Source organism: Rhea pennata, chromosome 8, assembly GCF_028389875.1.
Source record: "Rhea pennata isolate bPtePen1 chromosome 8, bPtePen1.pri, whole genome shotgun sequence".
NCBI lineage: Eukaryota > Metazoa > Chordata > Aves > Rheiformes > Rheidae > Rhea > Rhea pennata.
In genome coordinates, this window is record NC_084670.1 from 37,554,679 (window position 1) to 37,579,472 (window position 24,794).

At 44.6% G+C, this 24,794-nt stretch overlaps 1 protein-coding gene across 1 annotated transcript; it reads right to left on the bottom strand.

Annotated features, from left to right (window-relative positions):
* Window positions 1–15,965: 15,965 nt before the first annotated feature.
* LOC134143755 (olfactory receptor 9G9-like) lies at window positions 15,966–17,014 on the bottom strand. Its single transcript, XM_062582042.1, has 3 exons — window positions 16,819–17,014; window positions 16,545–16,659; window positions 15,966–16,491 (listed from the first exon to the last, which is right to left on the bottom strand). Exons 1-3 carry the CDS (start codon window positions 17,012–17,014, stop codon window positions 15,966–15,968), a joined length of 837 nt encoding a protein of 278 aa, XP_062438026.1.
* Between the last annotated feature and the right edge of the window lie 7,780 nt (window positions 17,015–24,794).

Here is a 24,794-nt window from a genome sequence, read left to right on the forward strand (position 1 = left end):
GTCACAATCTCTGCATCACAAACATTCTGTCGCGTCACAGTCTATTACCTCACAAACATTTTATCGCATCACATTCTATCGCGTCACGAACATTCTACCCCGTCACATTCTATCGCATCACAAACATTCTATCGCGTCACAAACATTCTATCACGTCAATAAATATTCTATTGCGTCACATCCTATGGCGTCACATTCTATTGCGTCACAAACATTCTATCACGTCACATTCTAACACGTCAAAACCATTCTATCGCGTCACATTCTCTGGCGTCACATTCTATCGCATCACATTCTATCGCATCACAAACATTCTATCGCATCACATTCTATCGCGTCACATTCTATCGCATCACAAACATTCTATTCGGTCACATTCTATCGCGTCACATTCTATTGCGTTACATTCTATTGTGTCAAATTCTATCGCATCACAAACATTCTATTGCGTCACAATCTATGCCATCACAAACATTCTATCGCGTTACATTCTGTCGCGTCACAAACATTCCATCGCGTCACATTCTATCGCATCACATTCTATTGCGTTACATTCTATTGTGTCAAATTCTATCGCATCACAAACATTCTATTGCGTCACAATCTATGCCATCACAAACATTCTATCACGTGACATTCTATCGCGTCACAAACATTCTATGGCGTCACATTCTATCGCGTCACAAACATTCTATCGCCTCACATTCTATCGCGTCACATTCTATCGCATCACAAACATTCTATTCGGTCACATTCTATCGCATCACGTTCTATTGCGTTACATTCTATTGTGTCACATTCTATCGCATCACAAACATCTATTGCGTCACAATCTATGCCATCACAAAGATTATATCGCGTCACATTCTATGGTGTCACAAACATTCTATTACGTCACATTCTATCGCATCACATTCTATCGCATCACAAACATTCTATCGCATCACATTCTATCGTGTCACATTCTATTGCGTTACATTGTATCGTGTCACATTCTATCGTATCACAAACATTCTATCACGACGCAATCTATGCATCACAAACATTCTATCGCGTCACATTCAATGGCGTCACATTCTAACACGTCAAAAACATTCTATCGCGTCACATTATCTGGCGTCACATTCTATCACATCACAAGCATTGTATTGCGTCACATTCTATCGCGTCACGTGCCTACACTTGAATGTGACGTGATATTCACGTGCCTATCGTGACGCACATTCTATCGCGTCACATTCCACTGCGTGACATTCTATCTCGACACATTCTATAGCGTCACATTCTATCACATCATAATCTGTCGCATCACAGATATTCTATCCTGTCACATTCTATCCCGTCACATTCTGTGACGTCACAAACGTTCTATCGCATCACATTCTATGCCGTCACAAACATTCTATCGCGTCACAAAAAATTCTATCGCGTCACATTCTCTCGCATCGCATTCTATCGCGTCACAAACATTCTGTCACGTGACATTCTATCACGTCACAAACATTCTATCGTGTCACAGGCGTTCTATCTTGTCAGAAATATTCTGTCGCATCACAAACATTCTATAACGCCACATTCTATCGCATTACATTCAGTTGCGTCACAAACATTCAATCGCTTAACATTCTAAGGCATCACATTCTGTCGCGTCACATTCTATTACGTGACATTCTACCTGGTCACATTCTATGGCGTCATATTCTATCGCGTCACAAACATTCTATAGCGTCACATTCTATCTCATTACAAACATTCTATCGCATCACAAACATTCTATCACGTCAATAAATATTCTATCGCGTCACATTCTATCGCGTCACATTCTATTGCGTCACAAACATTCTATCACGTCACATTCTCACACGTCAAAAACATTCTATCGCGTCACATTCTCTGGCGTCATATTCTATCGCATCACAAGCATTGTATTGAGTCACATTCTATCGCGTAAAAACCATTCTATCGTGTCACAATCTATGCATCACAAACATTCTATCGCGTCACATTCTGTCGTGTCACAAACATTCTATCGCGTCACAAACATTCTATCACGTCAATAAATATTCTATCGCGTCACATTCTATGGCGTCAAATTCTATCGCGTCATAAACATTCTATCGCATCACATTCTATCGCATCACAAACATTCTATCGCGTCACAATCTATGCCGTCACAAACACTCTTTCGCGTTACATTCTATCTCGTCACATTCTATCGCATCACAAACATTCTATCGCGTCACATTCTGTTGCGTCACAAACATTCTATCGCGTCACATTCTATCGCGTCACATTCTATCGCGTCACATTCTATTGCGTCACATTCTATGGCGTCACATTGTATTGCCTCACAAACATTCTATCACGTCACATTCTAACATGTCAAAAACATTCTATCGAGTCACATTCTCTGGCGTCACATTCTATCGCATCACAAGCATTGTATTGAGTCACATTCTATCGCGTAAAAACCATCCTATCGCGTCACAATCTCTGCATCACAAACATTCTATCGTGTCACATTCTACGCTGTCACAAACACTCTATCGCATCACATTCTATGCCGTCACAAATATTCTATCGCATCACATTCTATCGCATCACATTCTATCGCATCACAAACATTGTATTACGTCACATTCTATCGCATGACATTCTGTTGCGACACTAACATTCTATCGCGTTACATTCTATCGCGTCACGTTCTATCGCGTCACGTTCTATCGTGTCACGTTCTATTGCGTTACATTCTATCGCGTCACAAACATTCTATTGCGTCACAATCTATGCCATCACAAACATTCTATCGTGTCACATTCTATTGCATTACATTCTATCGTGTCACATTCTATCGCGTCACAAACATTCTATCACGTCACAATCTATTTGCTCACAAAAAATTTATCACGTCACATTCTATCCCGTCACATTCTATCTCATCACAAACATTCTATCGCGTCACAAACATTCTATCACGTCAATAAATATTCTATCGCGTCACATTCTATGGCGTCAAATTCTATCGCGTCATAAACATTCTATCGCGTCACATTCTATGCCGTCACAAATATTCTATCACGTAACATTCTATCGCGCCACATTCTATCGCGTCACATTCTATTGCGTTACATTCTATCGTGTCACATTCTATCGCATCACAAACATTCTATTGCGTCACAATCTATGCCATCACAAACATTCTATCGCGTCACATTCTATGGCATCACAAACATTCTATCACGTCACATTCTATCGCGTCACAAACATTCTATGGCGTCACATTCTATGGCGTCACAAACATTCTATCGCCTCACATTCTGTCGCGTCACATTCTATTGCGTTACATTCTATCGTGTCAAATTCTATCGCGCCACAAACATTCTATCGTGTCACAATCTCTGCATCACAAACATTCTGTCGCGTCACAATCTATTGCCTAACAAACATTTTATCGCGTCACATTCTATCGCGTCACGAACATTCTATCCCGTCACATTCTATCTCATCACAAACATTCTATCGCGTCACAAACATTCTATCACGTCTATAAATATTCTATCGCATCACATTCTATGGCGTCAGAAACATTCCATCGGGTCACAATCCATGCATCACAAACATTCTATTGTGTCACATTCTTTCGCGTCACATTCTATCTCGTCACAAACATTCTATCGCGTCACAAAGATTTTATTGTCTCAAATTCTATTGCATCACATTCTATCGCGTCATATTCTATCGCGTTACAAACATTCTATCACGTCACATTCTATGCCGTCAGAAAAATTTTAGCGCATCACACTCTATCGCGTTGAATTTTATAGCGTCAGAAACATTCTATCGCATCACATTCTATTGCATCACAAACATTCTTTCGCGTCACATTTTATTGCGTCAAATTCTTTCGTGTCACATTCTATTGCATCACATTCTATCGCGTCACATTCTATAGCGTCACTAATATTCTGTCACGTCACATTCTATCGCGTCAAAAACATTCTATCGCGTCACATTCTGAGAAGTCACTTTCTATCACATCAGAAACATTCTATTGCGTCACAGTCTGTCGCGTAACAAACATTCTATCGCGTCACATTCTATCGCCTCACATTCTATGCCGTCAAAAACATTCGATCGCGTCACAATCTATGCATCACAAACATTCTATCGCGTCACAAAGATTTTATCGTGTCACATTCTATTGCGTCACATTCCATCGCGTCACATTCTATAGCGTCACGAATATTCTGTCACGTCACATTCTATCGCGTCACAAACATTCTATCGCATCACATTCTATCGCTTACATTCTATCGCGTCACAAACATTCTACCGTGTCTTATTCTATGCCATCACAAATGTTCTATCGCGTCACATTCTATTGCATCACATTCTATCCTGGCACAAACATTCTATCGCATCACATTCTATCCTGTCACATTCTGTCGCATCAGAAACATTCTATTGTGTCACATCCTGTCACGTCACAAAGATTCCATTGCGTCACAATCTATGCATCACAAAAATTCTATGGCGTCACATTCTATCGCGTTACATTCTATCATGTCACAAACATTGTATCGCTTCACATTCTGTGGCATCACATTCTGTCGCGTCACAAACATTCTATTACGTCACATTCTATCGCGTCACATTCTATCGCGTCACGAACATTCTATCGCGTCACATTCTGTCGCGTCACAAAAATGCTATCGCGTCTCATTATATGTCGTTACAAACATGCTATCATTTCGCATTCTATCACGTTAAAAACATTCTATCGCGTCACATTCTGTGGCGTCACTTTCTATCACATCACAAGTATTCTATTGCGTGACATTCTATTTTGTCACAAACATTCTATCACGTAACAATCTATGCATCACAAACATTCTATCGCATCACATTCTATCGCGTCACATTCTATCGCATCAGAAACATTCTATCGCGTCACATTCTATGCCGTCGCATATTATTGTATCCGATACATTCTATTGCGTCACATTCCATCGCGTCACATTCTACCGCGTGACATTCTATCCTGTCACAAATATTCTATCACGTCACATTCTATCGCGTCACATTCTATGCCGTCACAAACATTCTATCGCGTCACATTCTATCGCATCACAAACATTCTATCGCGTCACAATCTATGCCGTCACAAACACTCTTTCGCGTCACATTCTATCTCGTCACATTCTATCGCATCACAAACATTCTATCGCGTCACATTCTGTTGCGTCACAAACATTCTATCGCGTCACATTCTATTGCGTCACATTCTATGGCGTCACATTGTATTGCCTCACAAACATTCTATCACGTCACATTCTAACATGTCAAAAACATTCTATCGCGTCACATTCTATCGCGTCACATTCTATCGCATCACAAGCATTGCATTGAGTCACATTCTATCGCGTAAAAACCATCCTATCGCGTCACAATCTCTGCATCACAAACATTCTATCGCGTCACATTCTATGCTGTCACAAACACTCTATCGCATCACATTCTATGCCATCACAAGCATTCTATCGCGTCACATTCTATCGCGTCACAAACATTCTATGGCGTCACATTCTATGCCGTCACAAATATTCTATCGCATCACATTCTATCGCATCACATTCTATCGCATCACAAACATTGTATTACGTCACATTCTATCGCATGACATTCTGTTGCGACACTAACATTCTATCGCGTTACATTCTATCGCGTCACGTTCTATCGCGTCACGTTCTATCGTGTCACGTTCTATTGCGTTACATTCTATCGCGTCACAAACATTCTATTGCGTCACATTCTATGCCATCACAAACATTCTATCGTGTCACATTCTATTGCATTACATTCTATCGTGTCACATTCTATCGCGTCACAAACATTCTATCACGTCACAATCTATTTGCTCACAAAAAATTTATCACGTCACATTCTATCGTGTCACATTCTATCGCGTCACAACCATTCTGTCACGTCACAATCTATTGCCTAACAAACATTTTATTGCGTAACATTCTATCGCATCACGAACATTCTATCCCGTCATATTCTATCCCATCACAAACATTCTATCGCGTCACAAACATTCTATCACGTCAATAAATATTCTATCGCGTCACATTCTATGGCGTCACATTCTATCGCGTCATAAACATTCTATCGCGTCACATTCTATGCCGTCACAAATATTCTATCACGTAACATTCTATCGTGCCACATTCTATCGCGTCACATTCTATTGCGTTACATTCTATCGTGTCACATTCTATCGCATCACAAACATTCTATTGCGTCACAATCTATGCCATCACAAACATTCTATCGCGTCACATTCTATGGCATCACAAACATTCTATCACGTCACATTCTATCGCGTCACAAACATTCTGTGGCGTCACATTCTATGGCGTCACAAACATTCTATCGCCTCACATTCTGTCGCGTCACATTCTATTGCGTTACATTCTACCGTGTCAAATTCTATCGCGCCACAAACATTCTATCGTGTCACAATCTCTGCATCACAAACATTCTGTCGCGTCACAATCTATTGCCTAACAAACATTTTATCGCGTCACATTCTATCGCGTCACGAACATTCTATCCCGTCACATTCTATCTCATCACAAACATTCTATCACGTCTATAAATATTCTATCGCATCACATTCTATGGCGTCAGAAACATTCCATCGGGTCACAATCCATGCATCACAAACATTCTATTGTGTCACATTCTTTCGCGTCACATTCTATCTCGTCACAAACATTCTATCGCGTCACAACCATTCTGTCACGTCACAATCTATTGCCTAACAAACATTTTATTGCGTAACATTCTATCGCATCACGAACATTCTATCCCGTCATATTCTATCCCATCACAAACATTCTATCGCGTCACAAACATTCTATCACGTCAATAAATATTCTATCGCGTCACATTCTATGGCGTCACATTCTATCGCGTCATAAACATTCTATCGCGTCACATTCTATGCCGTCACAAATATTCTATCACGTAACATTCTATCGTGCCACATTCTATCACGTCACATTCTATTGCGTTACATTCTATCGTGTCACATTCTATCGCATCACAAACATTCTATTGCGTCACAATCTATGCCATCACAAACATTCTATCGCGTCACATTCTATGGCATCACAAACATTCTATCACATCACATTCTATCGCGTCACAAACATTCTATGGCGTCACATTCTATGGCGTCACAAACATTCTATCGCCTCACATTCTGTCACGTCACATTCTATTGCGTTACATTCTACCGTGTCAAATTCTATCGCGCCACAAACATTCTATCGTGTCACAATCTCTGCATCACAAACATTCTGTCGCGTCACAATCTATTGCCTAACAAACATTTTATCGCGTCACATTCTATCGCGTCACGAACATTCTATCCCGTCACATTCTATCTCATCACAAACATTCTATCGCGTCACAAACATTCTATCACGTCTATAAATATTCTATCGCATCACATTCTATGGCGTCAGAAACATTCCATCGGGTCACAATCCATGCATCACAAACATTCTATTGTGTCACATTCTTTCGCGTCACATTCTATCTCGTCACAAACATTCTATCGCGTCACAAAGATTTTATTGTCTCAAATTCTATTGCATCACATTCTATCGCGTCATATTCTATCGCGTTACAAACATTCTATCACGTCACATTCTATGCCGTCAGAAAAATTTTAGCGCATCACACTCTATCGCGTTGAATTTTATAGCGTCAGAAACATTCTATCGCATCACATTCTATTGCATCACAAACATTCTTTCGCGTCACATTTTATTGCGTCAAATTCTTTCGTGTCACATTCTATTGCATCACATTCTATCGCGTCACATTCTATAGCGTCACTAATATTCTGTCACGTCACATTCTATCGCGTCAAAAACATTCTATCGCGTCACATTCTGAGAAGTCACTTTCTATCACATCAGAAACATTCTATTGCGTCACAGTCTGTCGCGTAACAAACATTCTATCGCGTCACATTCTATCGCCTCACATTCTATGCCGTCAAAAACATTCGATCGCGTCACAATCTATGCATCACAAACATTCTATCGCGTCACAAAGATTTTATCGTGTCACATTCCATTGCGTCACATTCCATCGCGTCACATTCTATAGCGTCACGAATATTCTGTCACGTCACATTCTATCGCGTCACAAACATTCTATCGCATCACATTCTATCGCTTACATTCTATCGCGTCACAAACATTCTACCGTGTCTTATTCTATGCCATCACAAATGTTCTATCGCGTCACATTCTATTGCATCACATTCTATCCTGGCACAAACATTCTATCGCATCACATTCTATCCTGTCACATTCTGTCGCATCAGAAACATTCTATTGTGTCACATCCTGTCACGTCACAAAGATTCCATTGCGTCACAATCTATGCATCACAAAAATTCTATGGCGTCACATTCTATCGCGTTACATTCTATCATGTCACAAACATTGTATCGCTTCACATTCTGTGGCATCACATTCTGTCGCGTCACAAACATTCTATTACGTCACATTCTATCGCGTCACATTCTATCGCGTCACGAACATTCTATCGCGTCACATTCTGTCGCGTCACAAAAATGCTATCGCGTCTCATTATATGTCGTTACAAACATGCTATCATTTCGCATTCTATCACGTTAAAAACATTCTATCGCGTCACATTCTGTGGCGTCACTTTCTATCACATCACAAGTATTCTATTGCGTGACATTCTATTTTGTCACAAACATTCTATCACGTAACAATCTATGCATCACAAACATTCTATCGCATCACATTCTATCGCGTCACATTCTATCGCATCAGAAACATTCTATCGCGTCACATTCTATGCCGTCACATATTATTGTATCCGATACATTCTATTGCGTCACATTCCATCGCGTCACATTCTACCGCGTGACATTCTATCCTGTCACAAATATTCTATCACGTCACATTCTATCGCGTCACATTCTATGCCGTCACAAACATTCTATCGCGTCACATTCTATCGCATCACAAACATTCTATCGCGTCACAATCTATGCCGTCACAAACACTCTTTCGCGTCACATTCTATCTCGTCACATTCTATCGCATCACAAACATTCTATCGCGTCACATTCTGTTGCGTCACAAACATTCTATCGCGTCACATTCTATTGCGTCACATTCTATGGCGTCACATTGTATTGCCTCACAAACATTCTATCACGTCACATTCTAACATGTCAAAAACATTCTATCGCGTCACATTCTATCGCGTCACATTCTATCGCATCACAAGCATTGCATTGAGTCACATTCTATCGCGTAAAAACCATCCTATCGCGTCACAATCTCTGCATCACAAACATTCTATCGCGTCACATTCTATGCTGTCACAAACACTCTATCGCATCACATTCTATGCCATCACAAGCATTCTATCGCGTCACATTCTATCGCGTCACAAACATTCTATGGCGTCACATTCTATGCCGTCACAAATATTCTATCGCATCACATTCTATCGCATCACATTCTATCGCATCACAAACATTGTATTACGTCACATTCTATCGCATGACATTCTGTTGCGACACTAACATTCTATCGCGTTACATTCTATCGCGTCACGTTCTATCGCGTCACGTTCTATCGTGTCACGTTCTATTGCGTTACATTCTATCGCGTCACAAACATTCTATTGCGTCACATTCTATGCCATCACAAACATTCTATCGTGTCACATTCTATTGCATTACATTCTATCGTGTCACATTCTATCGCGTCACAAACATTCTATCACGTCACAATCTATTTGCTCACAAAAAATTTATCACGTCACATTCTATCGTGTCACATTCTATCGCGTCACAACCATTCTGTCACGTCACAATCTATTGCCTAACAAACATTTTATTGCGTAACATTCTATCGCATCACGAACATTCTATCCCGTCATATTCTATCCCATCACAAACATTCTATCGCGTCACAAACATTCTATCACGTCAATAAATATTCTATCGCGTCACATTCTATGGCGTCACATTCTATCGCGTCATAAACATTCTATCGCGTCACATTCTATGCCGTCACAAATATTCTATCACGTAACATTCTATCGTGCCACATTCTATCGCGTCACATTCTATTGCGTTACATTCTATCGTGTCACATTCTATCGCATCACAAACATTCTATTGCGTCACAATCTATGCCATCACAAACATTCTATCGCGTCACATTCTATGGCATCACAAACATTCTATCACGTCACATTCTATCGCGTCACAAACATTCTATGGCGTCACATTCTATGGCGTCACAAACATTCTATCGCCTCACATTCTGTCGCGTCACATTCTATTGCGTTACATTCTACCGTGTCAAATTCTATCGCGCCACAAACATTCTATCGTGTCACAATCTCTGCATCACAAACATTCTGTCGCGTCACAATCTATTGCCTAACAAACATTTTATCGCGTCACATTCTATCGCGTCACGAACATTCTATCCCGTCACATTCTATCTCATCACAAACATTCTATCACGTCTATAAATATTCTATCGCATCACATTCTATGGCGTCAGAAACATTCCATCGGGTCACAATCCATGCATCACAAACATTCTATTGTGTCACATTCTTTCGCGTCACATTCTATCTCGTCACAAACATTCTATCGCGTCACAAAGATTTTATTGTCTCAAATTCTATTGCATCACATTCTATCGCGTCATATTCTATCGCGTTACAAACATTCTATCACGTCACATTCTATGCCGTCAGAAAAATTTTAGCGCATCACACTCTATCGCGTTGAATTTTATAGCGTCAGAAACATTCTATCGCATCACATTCTATTGCATCACAAACATTCTTTCGCGTCACATTTTATTGCGTCAAATTCTTTCGTGTCACATTCTATTGCATCACATTCTATCGCGTCACATTCTATAGCGTCACTAATATTCTGTCACGTCACATTCTATCGCGTCAAAAACATTCTATCGCGTCACATTCTGAGAAGTCACTTTCTATCACATCAGAAACATTCTATTGCGTCACAGTCTGTCGCGTAACAAACATTCTATCGCGTCACATTCTATGCCATCACAAACATTCTATCACTTCACATTCTATCGCCTCACATTCTATGCCGTCAAAAACATTCGATCGCGTCACAATCTATGCATCACAAACATTCTATCGCGTCACAAAGATTTTATCGTGTCACATTCTATTGCGTCACATTCCATCGCGTCACATTCTATAGCGTCACGAATATTCTGTCACGTCACATTCTATCGCGTCACAAACATTCTATCGCATCACATTCTATCGCTTACATTCTATCGCGTCACAAACATTCTACCGTGTCTTATTCTATGCCATCACAAATGTTCTATCGCGTCACATTCTATTGCATCACATTCTATCCTGGCACAAACATTCTATCGCATCACATTCTATCCTGTCACATTCTGTCACATCAGAAACATTCTATTGTGTCACATCCTGTCACGTCACAAAGATTCCATTGCGTCACAATCTATGCATCACAAAAATTCTATGGCGTCACATTCTATCGCGTTACATTCTATAATGTCACAAACATTGTATCGCTTCACATTCTGTGGCATCACATTCTGTCGCGTCACAAACATTCTATTACGTCACATTCTATCGCGTCACATTCTATCGCGTCACGAACATTCTATCGCGTCACGTTCTGTCGCGTCACAAAAATGCTATCGCGTCTCATTATATGTCGTCACAAACATGCTATCATTTCGCATTCTATCACGTTAAAAACATTCTATCGCGTCACATTCTGTGGCGTCACTTTCTATCACATCACAAGTATTCTATTGCGTGACATTCTATTTTGTCACAAACATTCTATCACGTAACAATATATGCATCACAAACATTCTATCGCATCACATTCTATCGCGTCACATTCTATCGCATCAGAAACATTCTATCGCGTCACATTCTATGCCGTCACATATTATTGTATCCGATACATTCTATTGCGTCACATTCCATCGCGTCACATTCTACCGCGTGACATTCTATCCTGTCACAAATATTCTATAGCGTCACATTCTATTGCATCACAAACATTCTATAACGTCACATTCTATCACATCAAAAACATTCTATCGCGTCACATTCTGTGGCGTCACTTTATATCACATCAGGAGGATTCTATTGCGTGACATTCTAAAGCGTCACAAATATTTTATCGCTTCACATTATATGGAATCACATTCTGTCGCGTCACAAACATTATATTACGTCACATTCTATCGCATCACATTCTACCACATCACAGATATTCTATCCCATCACATTCTATCGTGTCACAAACATTCTATCGCTTCACATTTTATGGCATCACATTACGTCACGTCACAAACATTCTATCACGTCAAAAACACTCTGTCGCGTCACATTCTGTGGCGTCACAAACATTATAACGCGTCACATTCTATCTCATCAAAAGCTCTCTATCACGTGACATTCTGTGGCGTCACTTTCTATCACATCAGAAGCATTCTATTGCGTCACATTTTATCGCGTCACAAACATTCTATCGTATCACAATCTATGCATCACAAACATTCTATCGCGTCACATTCTTTCGCGTCACATTCTATCGCATCACAAGCATTCTACTGCCTCACATTCTGTTGCATCACAAACATCCTATCGGGTCACATTCTATGTCGTCACAAACATTCTATCGCGTCACATTATTGCGTCACATTCTATCGCGTCACAAACATTCTATTGCGTCACATTCTATCACGTCAAAAACATTCTATCGCCTCACATTCTGTGGCGTCATTTTCTGTCATATCACAAGCATTCTATTGCGTAACATTCTATCGCGTCGGAAATATTCTATAGCGTCACAATCTATGCATCACAAACATTCTACCGCATCACATTCTTTCGAGTCACATTCTATCGCATCACAAACATTATATCGCGTCACAATATATCACGTCAAATTCTATTGTGTCACAAATATTTTATCGCATCACATTCTATCGCGTCACATTCTATCGCGTCACAAACATTCTATCGCGTCACATTCTATGCCATCACAAACATTCTATCGCGTCACATTGTATCGCGTCACATTCTATCGCGTAACAAACATTCTGTCGCGTCACATTCTATGCCATCACAAACATTTTTTCGAGTCACAATCTATGCATCACAAACGTTCTACTGCGTCACAATCTATCGCGTTACATTCTATCGCATCACAAGCATTCCATTGCGTGACATTCTACTGCGTGACAAACATTCTATAGCTGCACATTAATGCGTCACATTCTATCGCATCACAAAAATTCTATCGCGTCACATTCTGTGACGTCATTTTCTATCAAAACACAAGCATTCTATTGCGTGACATTGTATCGCGTAACAAACATTCTATCGAGTCACAATCTATGCATCACAAACATTCTGTCGCATCACATTCTTTCGCGTTACATTCTATCGCGTCACGAATATTCTGTCATGTCACATTCTATGCCGTCACAAACATTCTATCGCGTCACATTCTATCGAGTCACAATCTATGCATCACAAACATTCTATCGCATCATATTCTATCGCGTCACACTCTATCGCATCACAGACATTCTATCACGTCATAATCTATAGCGTCACATTGTATTGCAACACAAAGTTTGTATCGTATCACATTCTATCGCGTCACATTCTATCGCATCACGAACGTTCTATTGCGTCACATTCTATGCCATCATAAACATTCTATTGCGTCACATTCTATCGGGTCACAAACATTCTATCGCGTCACATTCTATCGCATCACATTCTATCGTGTCAAAATATTATATCGCGTCACATTCTCTGCTGTCACAAACATTCTATCGCGTCACACTCTATCGCGTTGCGTTCTACGGCCTCACAAACATTCTACCGCGTCACATTCTATCGTGTCATATTCTATCGCCTCACAAACATTCTATCGCGTCACATTCTATGCCGTCACAAACATTCTATCGCTTCACATTCTATGCTGTAAAAAACATTCTATCGCGTCACATTCTATCGTATCACATTCTATCGCATCACAAACATTCTATGGCGTCACATTCTATCTCGTCACAAACATTATTTCGCTTTACAAACACTCTATCGCGTCACATTTTATCGCGTCACATTTTATGCTGTCACAAACGTTCTATCGCATCACAATATATTGCGTCACATTCTATCGCATCACAAACATTCTATCACTTCACATTCTGTTGCGTCACAAGCATTCTATCGCGTCACATTCTATCACGTCACATTCTAGCACATCACAAACATTCTAGTGCGACACATTCTATAGCGTCGCATTCCATCGCGTCACAAACATTCTAACGCATCACGTTCTATCGCGTCACATTCTATCACGTCAAACATTCTATCACATCAGAAAGATTCTATTGCGTCACGTTCTATCGTGTCACATTCTATCGCGTCAGAAACATTCTATCGCTTCACAAACATTCCATCGCGTCACTTTCTATCGCGTCACATCCTATCACATCACAAACATTCATATCACTTCACATTCTATCGTGTCACATTGTATCGCATTACATTCTATTGCATCACAAACATTCTATCGCGTCGCATTCTACTGCGTAATATTCTATCACGTAACCAACATCCTATCGCGTCACATCCTATCGCGTCACAAACATTCTATCACTTCATATTCTATTGCATCACATCCTATCGCATCACAAACATTCTATCACTTCATATTCTATTGCATCACATTCTATCGCGTCACAAACATTCTATCACTTCATATTGTATTGTACCGCATTCTATCGCGTCAGATTCTATCGTATCACATTCTATCATGTCATATTCTATCACTTCAAAAACATTTTATAGCGTCACATTCTGTCATGTGATAAACATTCTATCGCGCCACATTCTATCGCGTCACACAAATTCTATCGTGTCACAGTGTACCGCATCACATTCTATTATGTCACAAATGTTGTATCGCATCACATTCTATCGCGTCACAAACATTCTGTTGTGTAACATTCTATCGCGTCACAAACATTCTACGCGTCACATTCTATCGCATCACAAACATTCTATTGCGTCACATTCTATCGTGTAACATTCTATATCATCACAAACATTCTATCGCGTCACATTCTATCACCTCAAATTCAACATGCTATTGTGTCACATTCTATCGCATTACAAACATTCTATCACATCACAGTCTATGGCGTCACATTCTATCGTGTCACAAACATTCTATCGCTTCACATTGTATCTCGTCACATTCAATCACATCACAAACATTCTATAGTGTCACATTCTATCTCATTACAAACATTCTATCAAGTCACATTCTATCGCCTCACATTCTATTGTGTCACAAATATTCTATTGCTTCACATTCTATTGCATCCATTCTGTCACGTCAGATATCGCATTTAACCAAGCTAAGCCTCCAAGCAGAAAGGGCTCATTTTTCCATTGAATTCCAGAGAAGTGGAACATTCCCTGCCTGCTCACATGTTAGCTTATAATCTAGAGATATGCAATGCTGAGGGAGATGTCTTCCAGCTCTGGGTCCAAAAGCAGAATGGATCCCCCCGAGGCATTCGCTTGGAAGGAATTTGTATGTCATCCCAAATTTATTCCTTCCAGATTCTCCGAGAAAGAAAACTTCTCAACAGTTCATTCGTGTAGGACAACCATGCTCTTTATTATCAAAAGAAAGTTAACACATGATCTTTTTACCTTTCTTTTTCTAAAATAAGAGCATTTCTTTCCACAGAGCTTTCCCTTTCCTCCCATTAGCACTCCACAGGCAGTCTCAAGGCCACACACTTCTAAAGAGGTCCTGCAGTAGGCAGCGCTTTGCTTTGTACAAGTTGGAAGTTGTCTGTGACCATTTCAACTGGCATGACCTCTAGGTACCACCCAAATCTTTCCTGAGTGCTTTCCTCAGGGCCTTCCTGAGCTCCTTGCTCTGCAGACTGTAGGTGAGGAGATTGACAAGGGGCGTGAGGACAGGGTAGGAAGAAGGAGAACACCTTGTTGAGCTGTCTGAGTCTGGGGGTTCTGGGCAGCATGTGGACAATGATGAGGGAGCCATAGAAAACAGTGACGACAGTGAGGTTCGAGGAGCAGGTGGAGAAGGCCTTCTGCCTGCCCATGCTGGAGGGGATCCTCAGGATGGCAATTATGATGGACACGTAGGAGGCCAGCGTGATCAGGAAGGGGAAGACTGAATCCAGGAGAGTCAGGATGAAAGTTACTATTTTAACTACACTGGTGTCAGTGCACGCGAGCTCCAGCAAAGGAGTAAAATCAGAGAAGAAGTTGTCAGTTGCAGCAGGGCCACAGAACTTTAACCTTGATGAGAAGACAGTGGCTATAATAGAAAACACCAAATTCCTGGCCCAGACCCAGCTGCCATCAGGAGACAAACCTTCCAGGTCATGAGGCTTGCATAGAGCAGGGGCTGGCGTATGGCCAAGTACCGATCATAGGACATGGATGCCAGCAGGAAACACTCACTAGCTGCAAAATGAATGAGAAAATAGAGCTGAGTCATATAGCCCTGAGCAGAGATAGTCCTGTCTCCAGTCAGGAAGCTGGCCAACAGCTGGGGCAGGATGGTGGAGCTGCAGCAGGTTGATTGCCTGATTGCCAAAGGACAGCTTGCCCAAGAAGAATTACATGGATGCTGGTCCATTACATGCAGATGCCGGTCTGCCACCACCAGCACAACAATGAGGCTGTTCCCAACCACGGTCACCGAGTAGATCAGGAGCAAGAGGAGGAAGAGTGGTGTATGGAGTGAGGGGATGTTCCCCATTCCCAGCAGGAGGAACTCACTTGATGATGTGCAGTTATTCCCTTTCTCTTTCTCCATACGATGTTGTATGTGTACAACATCGACAAGGGTGACTATGAACTGCTTGACACCTTCTGTGCTCTTCAGCCATGTTTCCTAGGGCCACACCTCAGTCTACCATGTCTCTATTCTTTCCCTCGCATAATAGAGCAGAACTGTGAGGAAAGAACTGAGTCTAAGGAAATGCCAGGCCAAAAATCTGGGCATCTGAGGGAAAGAGTAAGTATGTGCGTGAGAGCTCACAGCACAGGTCTGGAAAAGCCAAGTGGCGGTGACCCTGCTGAGGTGCCAAAGATCCCAAGCCCTGAGCTGCAGGGCTGGATTCGGCCTCCTTTACTTGTGGTGTGGACTCCTGACATATTGCACAGAGTAAAATGAATTTCTGTGGGAGAAGTGGAGAAAGAAAGTAGAAATTAATCAAAAGGGGAGATTCGGGTCAGGAGTCTCAGCACTAAACATCTCTAACAATAGGTACATTTACCACTTCTCTGGAAAGGCCATTTCTTCCATGACCAGCAGCACCTGAGGGCATGCTCCTGATGGACTCCCATAAGCACTCAGGGTGTTCCGTGCAGCCAGCTGGAGGGGCACAGATGGGACCCAGCCCTTCCTGTTCCTCCCAAGCATGTTGTTTAAGGAAGTGCTGGAAGAGCAGGCCTGACGGGACCTCATGGCACTGCACTGCCTGGGGCTGTGAGAACAGCCCTGCACACACTTCCTGGACTAGGCACTTGGAGACAAGCAGCTGGCAGTGCTTATGGGAGTCCATCAGGAGCATGCCCTCAGGATGGGCAAAGAGACGTCAGGCTCAGGAGCCTCAGGAGCTCGCCACTCCAAGGACAGAGGAGAGCGGACAGAGGTTCCAGGCTATGGCCTGCAACTACCGCCTCCACACCCCTATGTACTCCTTCCTCCTCAACCTCTCCCTCCTTGACCTTGTCACTGTCTCCACCACTATCCCCAAATCCATCGCCAGTTCCCTGTGGGACATCAAGGCCATTTCTTACTGGGGATCTGCTGCACAAGTCTTTCTGCTTGTCTTCTTGTTAGGAGGAGAGTATTGTCTTCTTACAGTCATGGCCTATGATCGCTATGTTGCCATCTGCAGACCCCTGTGCTTTGGGACCCTCATGAGCAGCAGAGCTTGTGTCAAAATGGCAGCAGCTGCCTGGGTCACTGCTCTTCTCTATTGTGTGCTGCAAACTGCCAACACATTTTCAATACCACTGTGCCAAGGCAACAGATGGACCAGTTCTTCTGTGAGATTCCCCACATCCTCAAGCTCTCCTGCTCACACTCCTACCTCAGGGAAGCTGGGCTTATTGTGGTTAGTGCCTGTTTGTTTCTTGGGTTTTTTATTTTCATCGTGCTGTCCTACGTGCAGATCTTCACTGCTGTGCTGAGGATCCCCTCTGAGCAGGGCCAGCACAAAGCCTTTTCCATGTGCCTCCCGCACCTGGCTGTGATCTCCCTATTTGTCAGCACTGCATTTTTTGCTTACTTGAAGCCCCCCTCCATCTCCTCCCCAGCTCTGGATCTGGTGGTGGCTGTTCTGAACTCAGTGATGCCTCCAGCAGTGAACTCCCTCATCTACAGCATGAGGAACAAGGAGCTCAAGGATGCACTGAGGAAACTGGTTCAATGGCTCCAATGGCAGCACCAATAACCATTCCATATGCATCCTCTCATCAGTCCGATGTCATCTGGCATCAAGGACCTGTGTGATTCAATTTTTTCCTTACTTCTCACTGATACTTTCTTGTGAAAAGAAAGAAAAAAGTTTTTATTTGTGCCATTTCTCTCATTTGAATATAACTCGCAGACTATGTTGAAGCAGAGAGCTGGGCTTCCCCCTTCACTATCAGAGATGGGAGAACCTCAGAGCCTGCTAGTCTTAACTCCCTTGGATGTCTGCAGTGCAATGAGGAGATTCTCCTTTTCCAGGGTCTCTTTTGGCGCTGACCCCAAGGGAGCTCAGGGGCACAGAGTCAGGTGCAGGCGAGTACAGACAGGGTGAGACCATGGGTCCCATGTCCATTAGGAGAGCTCAGCTCCCCTGGCCACAGTCAGGGTGTGATCTTACAGCCCACTTCTGCAAGGGTGCAAGCAGCTGTCACCATCAGCTGGTCCCTTGCCTCTCCAGCTCTCCAACACTACAAGTGGAGGGGGACTAGGTTGGATGGGAGTCAGGCAGCAGCTTGTGAGAACAGATCCTGAGCTTGACTGTATCATCACACCACTGCCACAGCAGGACTGTCCTTGCTGCAGCTTTGAGTGGGGGCTACAGCTTTACTGGAGACATATCCCTTCCTATCAGCAGGAATTTCCCTTTTTGGAGTTGTTCTCCTCATTCCCATGCTGGACTTCTCTGCTCCATTCTGTTACTATGGCACAGAAGTTCTCATAATGTGGTGGGGTTGGGTTGTGTTTCTAAGTTCATGTGTTCTGGAAGTACAGCAGGATGAGGCAATGGGCACCCTTATGCCAGACCTGACCTCCATAATAATAATAATTTCCGTAATAAAAGAGGATATCCCATATGACGTGCCTGAAGTCTGGCCTTCCTTCACAAGCTGCAGTCAAAAATACCCCCATGGGATTGCAGAACCAAGGATTTGGTGTTCTGCTTGTGAACTCCATGGGATCTGGGAGAGAAAACTAAGTGTCTCTGGGTGATCTGTTGGGGACTGAGGGCTGCACTCAGAGCTCATTACTTGGTGACCAGTGCCAGTGGAGGTGGGGAATGGGCTCTGAATTGCCTGCCCAGGTCTACCGCACAGATGCCAGTGCTGATGAAAGATAGATACTCACCCTTCTGGAGGGGAATCTGAGTCCCAGGAGAGCTCAGAGGATCTCCAGGGACAACATGTGCCTGGGGGTGGGCACTGAGCGGAGCCTCACAAAGTGAGGGACAGTCCATGGTGGAGAACCGGAAGGTTAAGCATTAACTCTCAGTACATACGGCCAAAGGAGGACTCTGCAATCCCCGGAGAGGCAGTAGAGACTCAGGAGACTCCGGGAAGGGTCTCTGAGGGTGATTCCTGCACCTTCAGTGAAACAACACAGGCTGGAGCTGGTGCCCACCCGAACACATCTCCTGCTATTGCAGACACCTTGGGGCCATTCTGAGCACTGTGCAAGAGCACACGCAGTGGCCAATAATATCAGAGGTGGTGATCCCTGTCCAGCTAGGTCTGCTTCCTGCCCCGACCAGCATGGCCCATGGCCCCACAGTAGGGCTGCTCCATGAGGGAAGCAGAGAGGGGAGCCAAGGGTTCTGGTAAGGTAGACATGACAGTGACCCAATGATGGGAGGGGGCCATCCTGAAGTGCCCAGACAAGAGGAGCAGAGCAAGTAATGAGGGTCAAGCACAATCTGGCGACGGCCAGACAAGACTGGAGGCCTCCAACCAGCCCTACATTGCCCAGGATCTTAGACTGGAGACCTCCAGAGGTCTCTTCCCACCAGAACTACTCTGCAATTCCATGAATTCTTGCTCCTCACCCTCTGCTCCAGCACAGCTGCCAGGGAAAGGTAAGTCCTACTGGGAGAGCCTCAGGGGAAAGAGCCAAAGATCCCTGGCTCACCCTTAGGTGTTGGAAAACTCCCTCTTGCATCTCGAGAAGTTCCATCTGCCTCTTCCACCCTGCCCCATGCTCCCCTTCTGCTGGCCAAAGCAGAGCTCAGCATCTCCTGGGGACTCTCTTCCCCATAGGGAGGAGAAAGAGGACCTTCACCAGCCCCACACTGCCTTTTCCACCCTCAGCCTTTGCAGCTGTGCATGCCTGGGTCTGCCCACTTCCCTTCACCATGATCAGGGCTGCACTGAAGCCCATGAAAATTCTGATGCTCCTAACCTCAAGCAAAGATCCACCCCACACCTGGAGCCTGGCCAGCCACAAAGTCGTCAGCCATCCAATGTCCCAGCTGTGCAACCAAGGGCAGGAGTCTTCACCTCAACTGCCTTGTTCATCCTCTGCTCTGGGCACCACTGCTGCTGTGCTAGATTGCCCAAGGCAGCTCCAACTCCCTCGAGGGCTGTGCTGGAGACATTCGGGAGCAGGCTTAGGTGCGGCTGGCACTGTGAGAGTGGGTTGGGAGAAGGCAGGTCCCCTCTATCATGATGGGACTGTGGGGCTGGGCAGAACGTTTCCCTGGGGAGCTCCTCAAGGAACCGCTGTGGGAGATCCTCCACTTCCATCCTGGCAGCAGCACCAGAGCTACGGCTGCTTGGGTGGAAGTGCACACAGAGTAGAAGGGGCATGGGCTACCTGGGGGAACATCGCAACCTTGTCCATGCAAGCAAGGAAGGGGTGAGGAATGCCAGAGTTCAGCTGGAGCTGGCACCAGGGCCCTCGGATGAGGAAAGGGCTGGAGTATTATTAAATGACTCTTAAACGATCCCTCAGACTCTAGGGGTGGAGGCGGTCTGAGCACTCAGCCCTTGCACATTCTGGGCTGTGCCCCATGTGGTGGTGAGCAAACAGCTGTACTCCAGGATTTGCTGGGATCTGGTGCAAAAGAGAGGTCATGCAAGACTGGGATTTTCCCCTCTGCCGGGATACACAGACCTGTGTGGGGTCTGGGATGGGATGATGGCCCCTCATGCAGCTTCCCCAGTGTGTCCATGCAACACAGCGAACACCCTAGGCTCTTCTCTCCTGCACCCTCCACGTTCTGGTGCCTTTCCCTTGAGACCTTCATTTGCCCCACAAGCACACAGCTCTGTGCTCCCATACTGCGCGTTCACATACAGCAACTGAATGGCAGCATTTTCCCTCTCCCAGGGCCATGTGTTCTTGTGCCAGGCTCAGGTATTTGGTGTGTGTCTCCCAGGGAAAGGTACTAGGCGGGGGAGGCTGCTACAGATGGTGAGGATCCAAAACAACAGATTCTGGAGCTGGAGGGATTATCTGCACCTGAGGAGTGCCTCAGTGAGGCCAAGAGTTATAAATACCATCCAAGGCCACCTCCTCCGCCAGCTTAGAGGTGCTGCTGGGTGAAAATGGAGCCACTCTAGGTTTCTAGGCAAGATTTATCTTCTGCAAAGACTGTGATGTTTCCAACAGGAAAAGCATTACTGCCCCGAACTGTAGTCCCCGCGAATGTTTCCCAGGAGGACTCAGAAGAGAATTTCACCTTCCAAGCATGCTGAAAATATGAAAATGCCCTCCAGCATCGAAGAGCTACTGGTACTTCCTATGTCAAGACTTCCCCTTTCCAACCATTGGTGCTACTCAGAGCTACTTTCACAGGGGCTGACGTGTCCAAGCAGCAGAGACTTTGGTTTCTTCAGATTTCCTTCGGTACCAGAGGCTAGATGAGGCAATCATCTCCTTCAATTTCAAGTCAGTTTTTTTCTTTTCTTTTCCAAATACAGCTTCCAGGTTGGGAAGCCCCAAACGACAAGCCTGACTTGAAAGGTGAGAGAAGTCAGAAAACTGAGCCTGTAATAGCCTGATCATCTCCTCCTATGGTCACCAGCACCTGTGACATCAGAGACCCCAATGAGCCTCCCAGCTTGGAATCAGGCACAGAGCATGAAGGGGAGGCAACTGCCTGGCCAGTGGCAGAGCAGCTGCTCACCTGACCAAATACAGCCAATTTGCAAGGGGCCACCACTACTCATGATTGTAAAGCATCAGAGCTGCAGGATGTGCAGGGGTTCTGCAGGCAGCAGCCCCATGGAGGGCTGTTAGAGTGGTTTTTAAGACTGTGGAATGATGGGGCAGAGGCTGCTTATTCTGCTAGAGAGGAGCTCAGTAGGATGGGGTCTCCACCCCAGGGTCCCACCCTCTGCAACATCCTCCACATCCTGCAACTGCAAAACTGAGGTAGTGTCCTCCTTTCAGGGTCCAAAAAGTCCCAGAGAAGCCAGCCAAATCCCTGCTTGCAGGAACTCAGGGATAAGCCCATCCAGTGGACTCCAGGCACCCTGTTGGATCCAAGGCAGCAGAAGCCCGGCACAAGCCCCCTGCCCAGTGTAGCCTGGGGGCGGCTCAGGCCTCTCTGGAGAGCCCCAGCCCTGCAGGGAACAGCCCTTCTGGCCTGTTGTCTTCAGAGCCAGAAGCATCCTCCCAAGCCATTTCACAGCCCTGTTGCTGCTGCTCAGCTGCTCAGGCTGAAGTGACCTCACAGCTGCTCTGCTGATGCTGTTCCTGCTGCTGGCCTATCCGGTACTCGGGCAGCAGTGACCTCACGGTCTGCACTGAGGCCATGAACCTGCTTCTGGCCTGTCAGCAGCAGAGGCAGAGGGGACTTTACATGAACCAAAAGCATCGGAGAGCCTGCTGATGACATGTAATCTATAGAGATGGAAGTGACCTCACAATCAGCATCAGAGCCCTGTCCCTGCCTTTGACCTGTCAAGTACTCAAGCAGCAATGACCTCACAAAGAACATACAAGCCATGTCCTGTTTCTGGCCTATCACCACCAGAGATTGAGGTGACATCACTAGAAGATACAAGAGCTTCCTGCTGGCCTATCAGGTACTGAGGCAGCAGTAACCTCACAATCAGAATGGAAGCCATGTGCCCACTGCTGGCCTATCAGCACTCAGGCAGAAGTGACCTCACAAGCACAAACTTCTGTCTTCTCTCTGCTTCTGGTGTATCAAGTGCTGATGGAAAAATGATCTCAAAAACAGTATCAAAGCCATAAGCCTGTTCCTGGCCTCTGAGTAGCAGATACAGAGGAAACAGAAAGAATTTTAATGAACCAAGAGTCTGCTGTAGCCCACCAGCTTCAGAGAGAAGTGACCTCACAATATGGATCTGAGCCATGTGCCTGCTGCTGGCCTATCAGGTGCTTGGGTGGTGGTGACCTCACAAGCACAAACCCCAGCCATGTCCCTGGTGCTGGCCTGTCATGGTCTCACACACAGGTCACCATGTCATTCACTCCCACGAACCCAGGGAATGGTGTTCTCCAGGATTTGCTTGTCCTGCAGTGGCTTTCCAGGATCTGGGAAAGGGCATAGGAAGTAGCAGGGACCTGGCAAAATGCACATATCAGCACCATCACCTCATGAGCTATGGGACCTGTTCCTCTTCCCCTCAGTCCTTGGAGCTGCCAGCTCCTCTACAGCAGGGTGACAAGAACCTGAGCTCTCCTTGCCCATCAGGAAGGCATGCTCCCATAAGCACTGCCAGCTGCTTGTCTCCAAGTGCCTAGTCCAGGAAGTGTGTGCAGGGCTGTTCTCACAGCCCCAGGCAGTGCAGTGCCATGAGGTCCCGTCAGGCCTGCTCTTCCAGCACTTCCTTAAACAACATGCTTGGGAGGAACAGGAAGGGCTGGGTCCCATCTGTGCCCCTCCAGCTGGCTGCACGGAACACCCTGAGTGCTTATGGGAGTCCATCAGGAGCATGCCCTCAGGTGCTGCTGGTCATGGAAGAAATGGCCTTTCCAGAGAAGTGGTAAATGTACCTATAGTTAGAGATGTTTAGTGCTGAGACTCCTGACCCAAATCTCCCTCTTTTGATTCATTTCTACTTTCTTCCTCCACTTCTCCCACAGAAATTCATTTTACTCTGTGCAATATGTCAGGAGTCCACACCACAAGTAAAGGAGGCCGAATCCAGCCCTGCGGCTCAGGGCTTGGGATCTTTGGCACCTCAGCAGGGTCACCGCCACTTGGCTTTTCCAGACCTGTGCTGTGAGCTCTCACGCACATACTTACTCTTTCCCTCAGATGCCCAGATTTTTGGCCTGGCATTTCCTTAGACTCAGTTCTTTCCTCACAGTTCTGCTCTATTATGCGAGGGAAAGAATAGAGACATGGTAGACTGAGGTGTGG

What these genes read in the sequence shown, in the direction of transcription:
- LOC134143755 (XM_062582042.1), bottom strand. Translation starts at nt 17,014, where the DNA reads ATGGAGAAAGAGAAAGGGAATAACTGCACATCATCAAGTGAGTTCCTC. An exon ending in TGTAATGGACCAGCATCCAT is followed by an intron (nt 16,660 to 16,818) that starts GTAATTCTTCTT and finishes TTCATTTTGCAG; the next exon opens with CTAGTGAGTGTTTCCTGCTG. An exon ending in TGTCTCCTGATGGCAGCTGG is followed by an intron (nt 16,492 to 16,544) that starts GTCTGGGCCAGG and finishes CTTCTCATCAAG; the next exon opens with GTTAAAGTTCTGTGGCCCTG.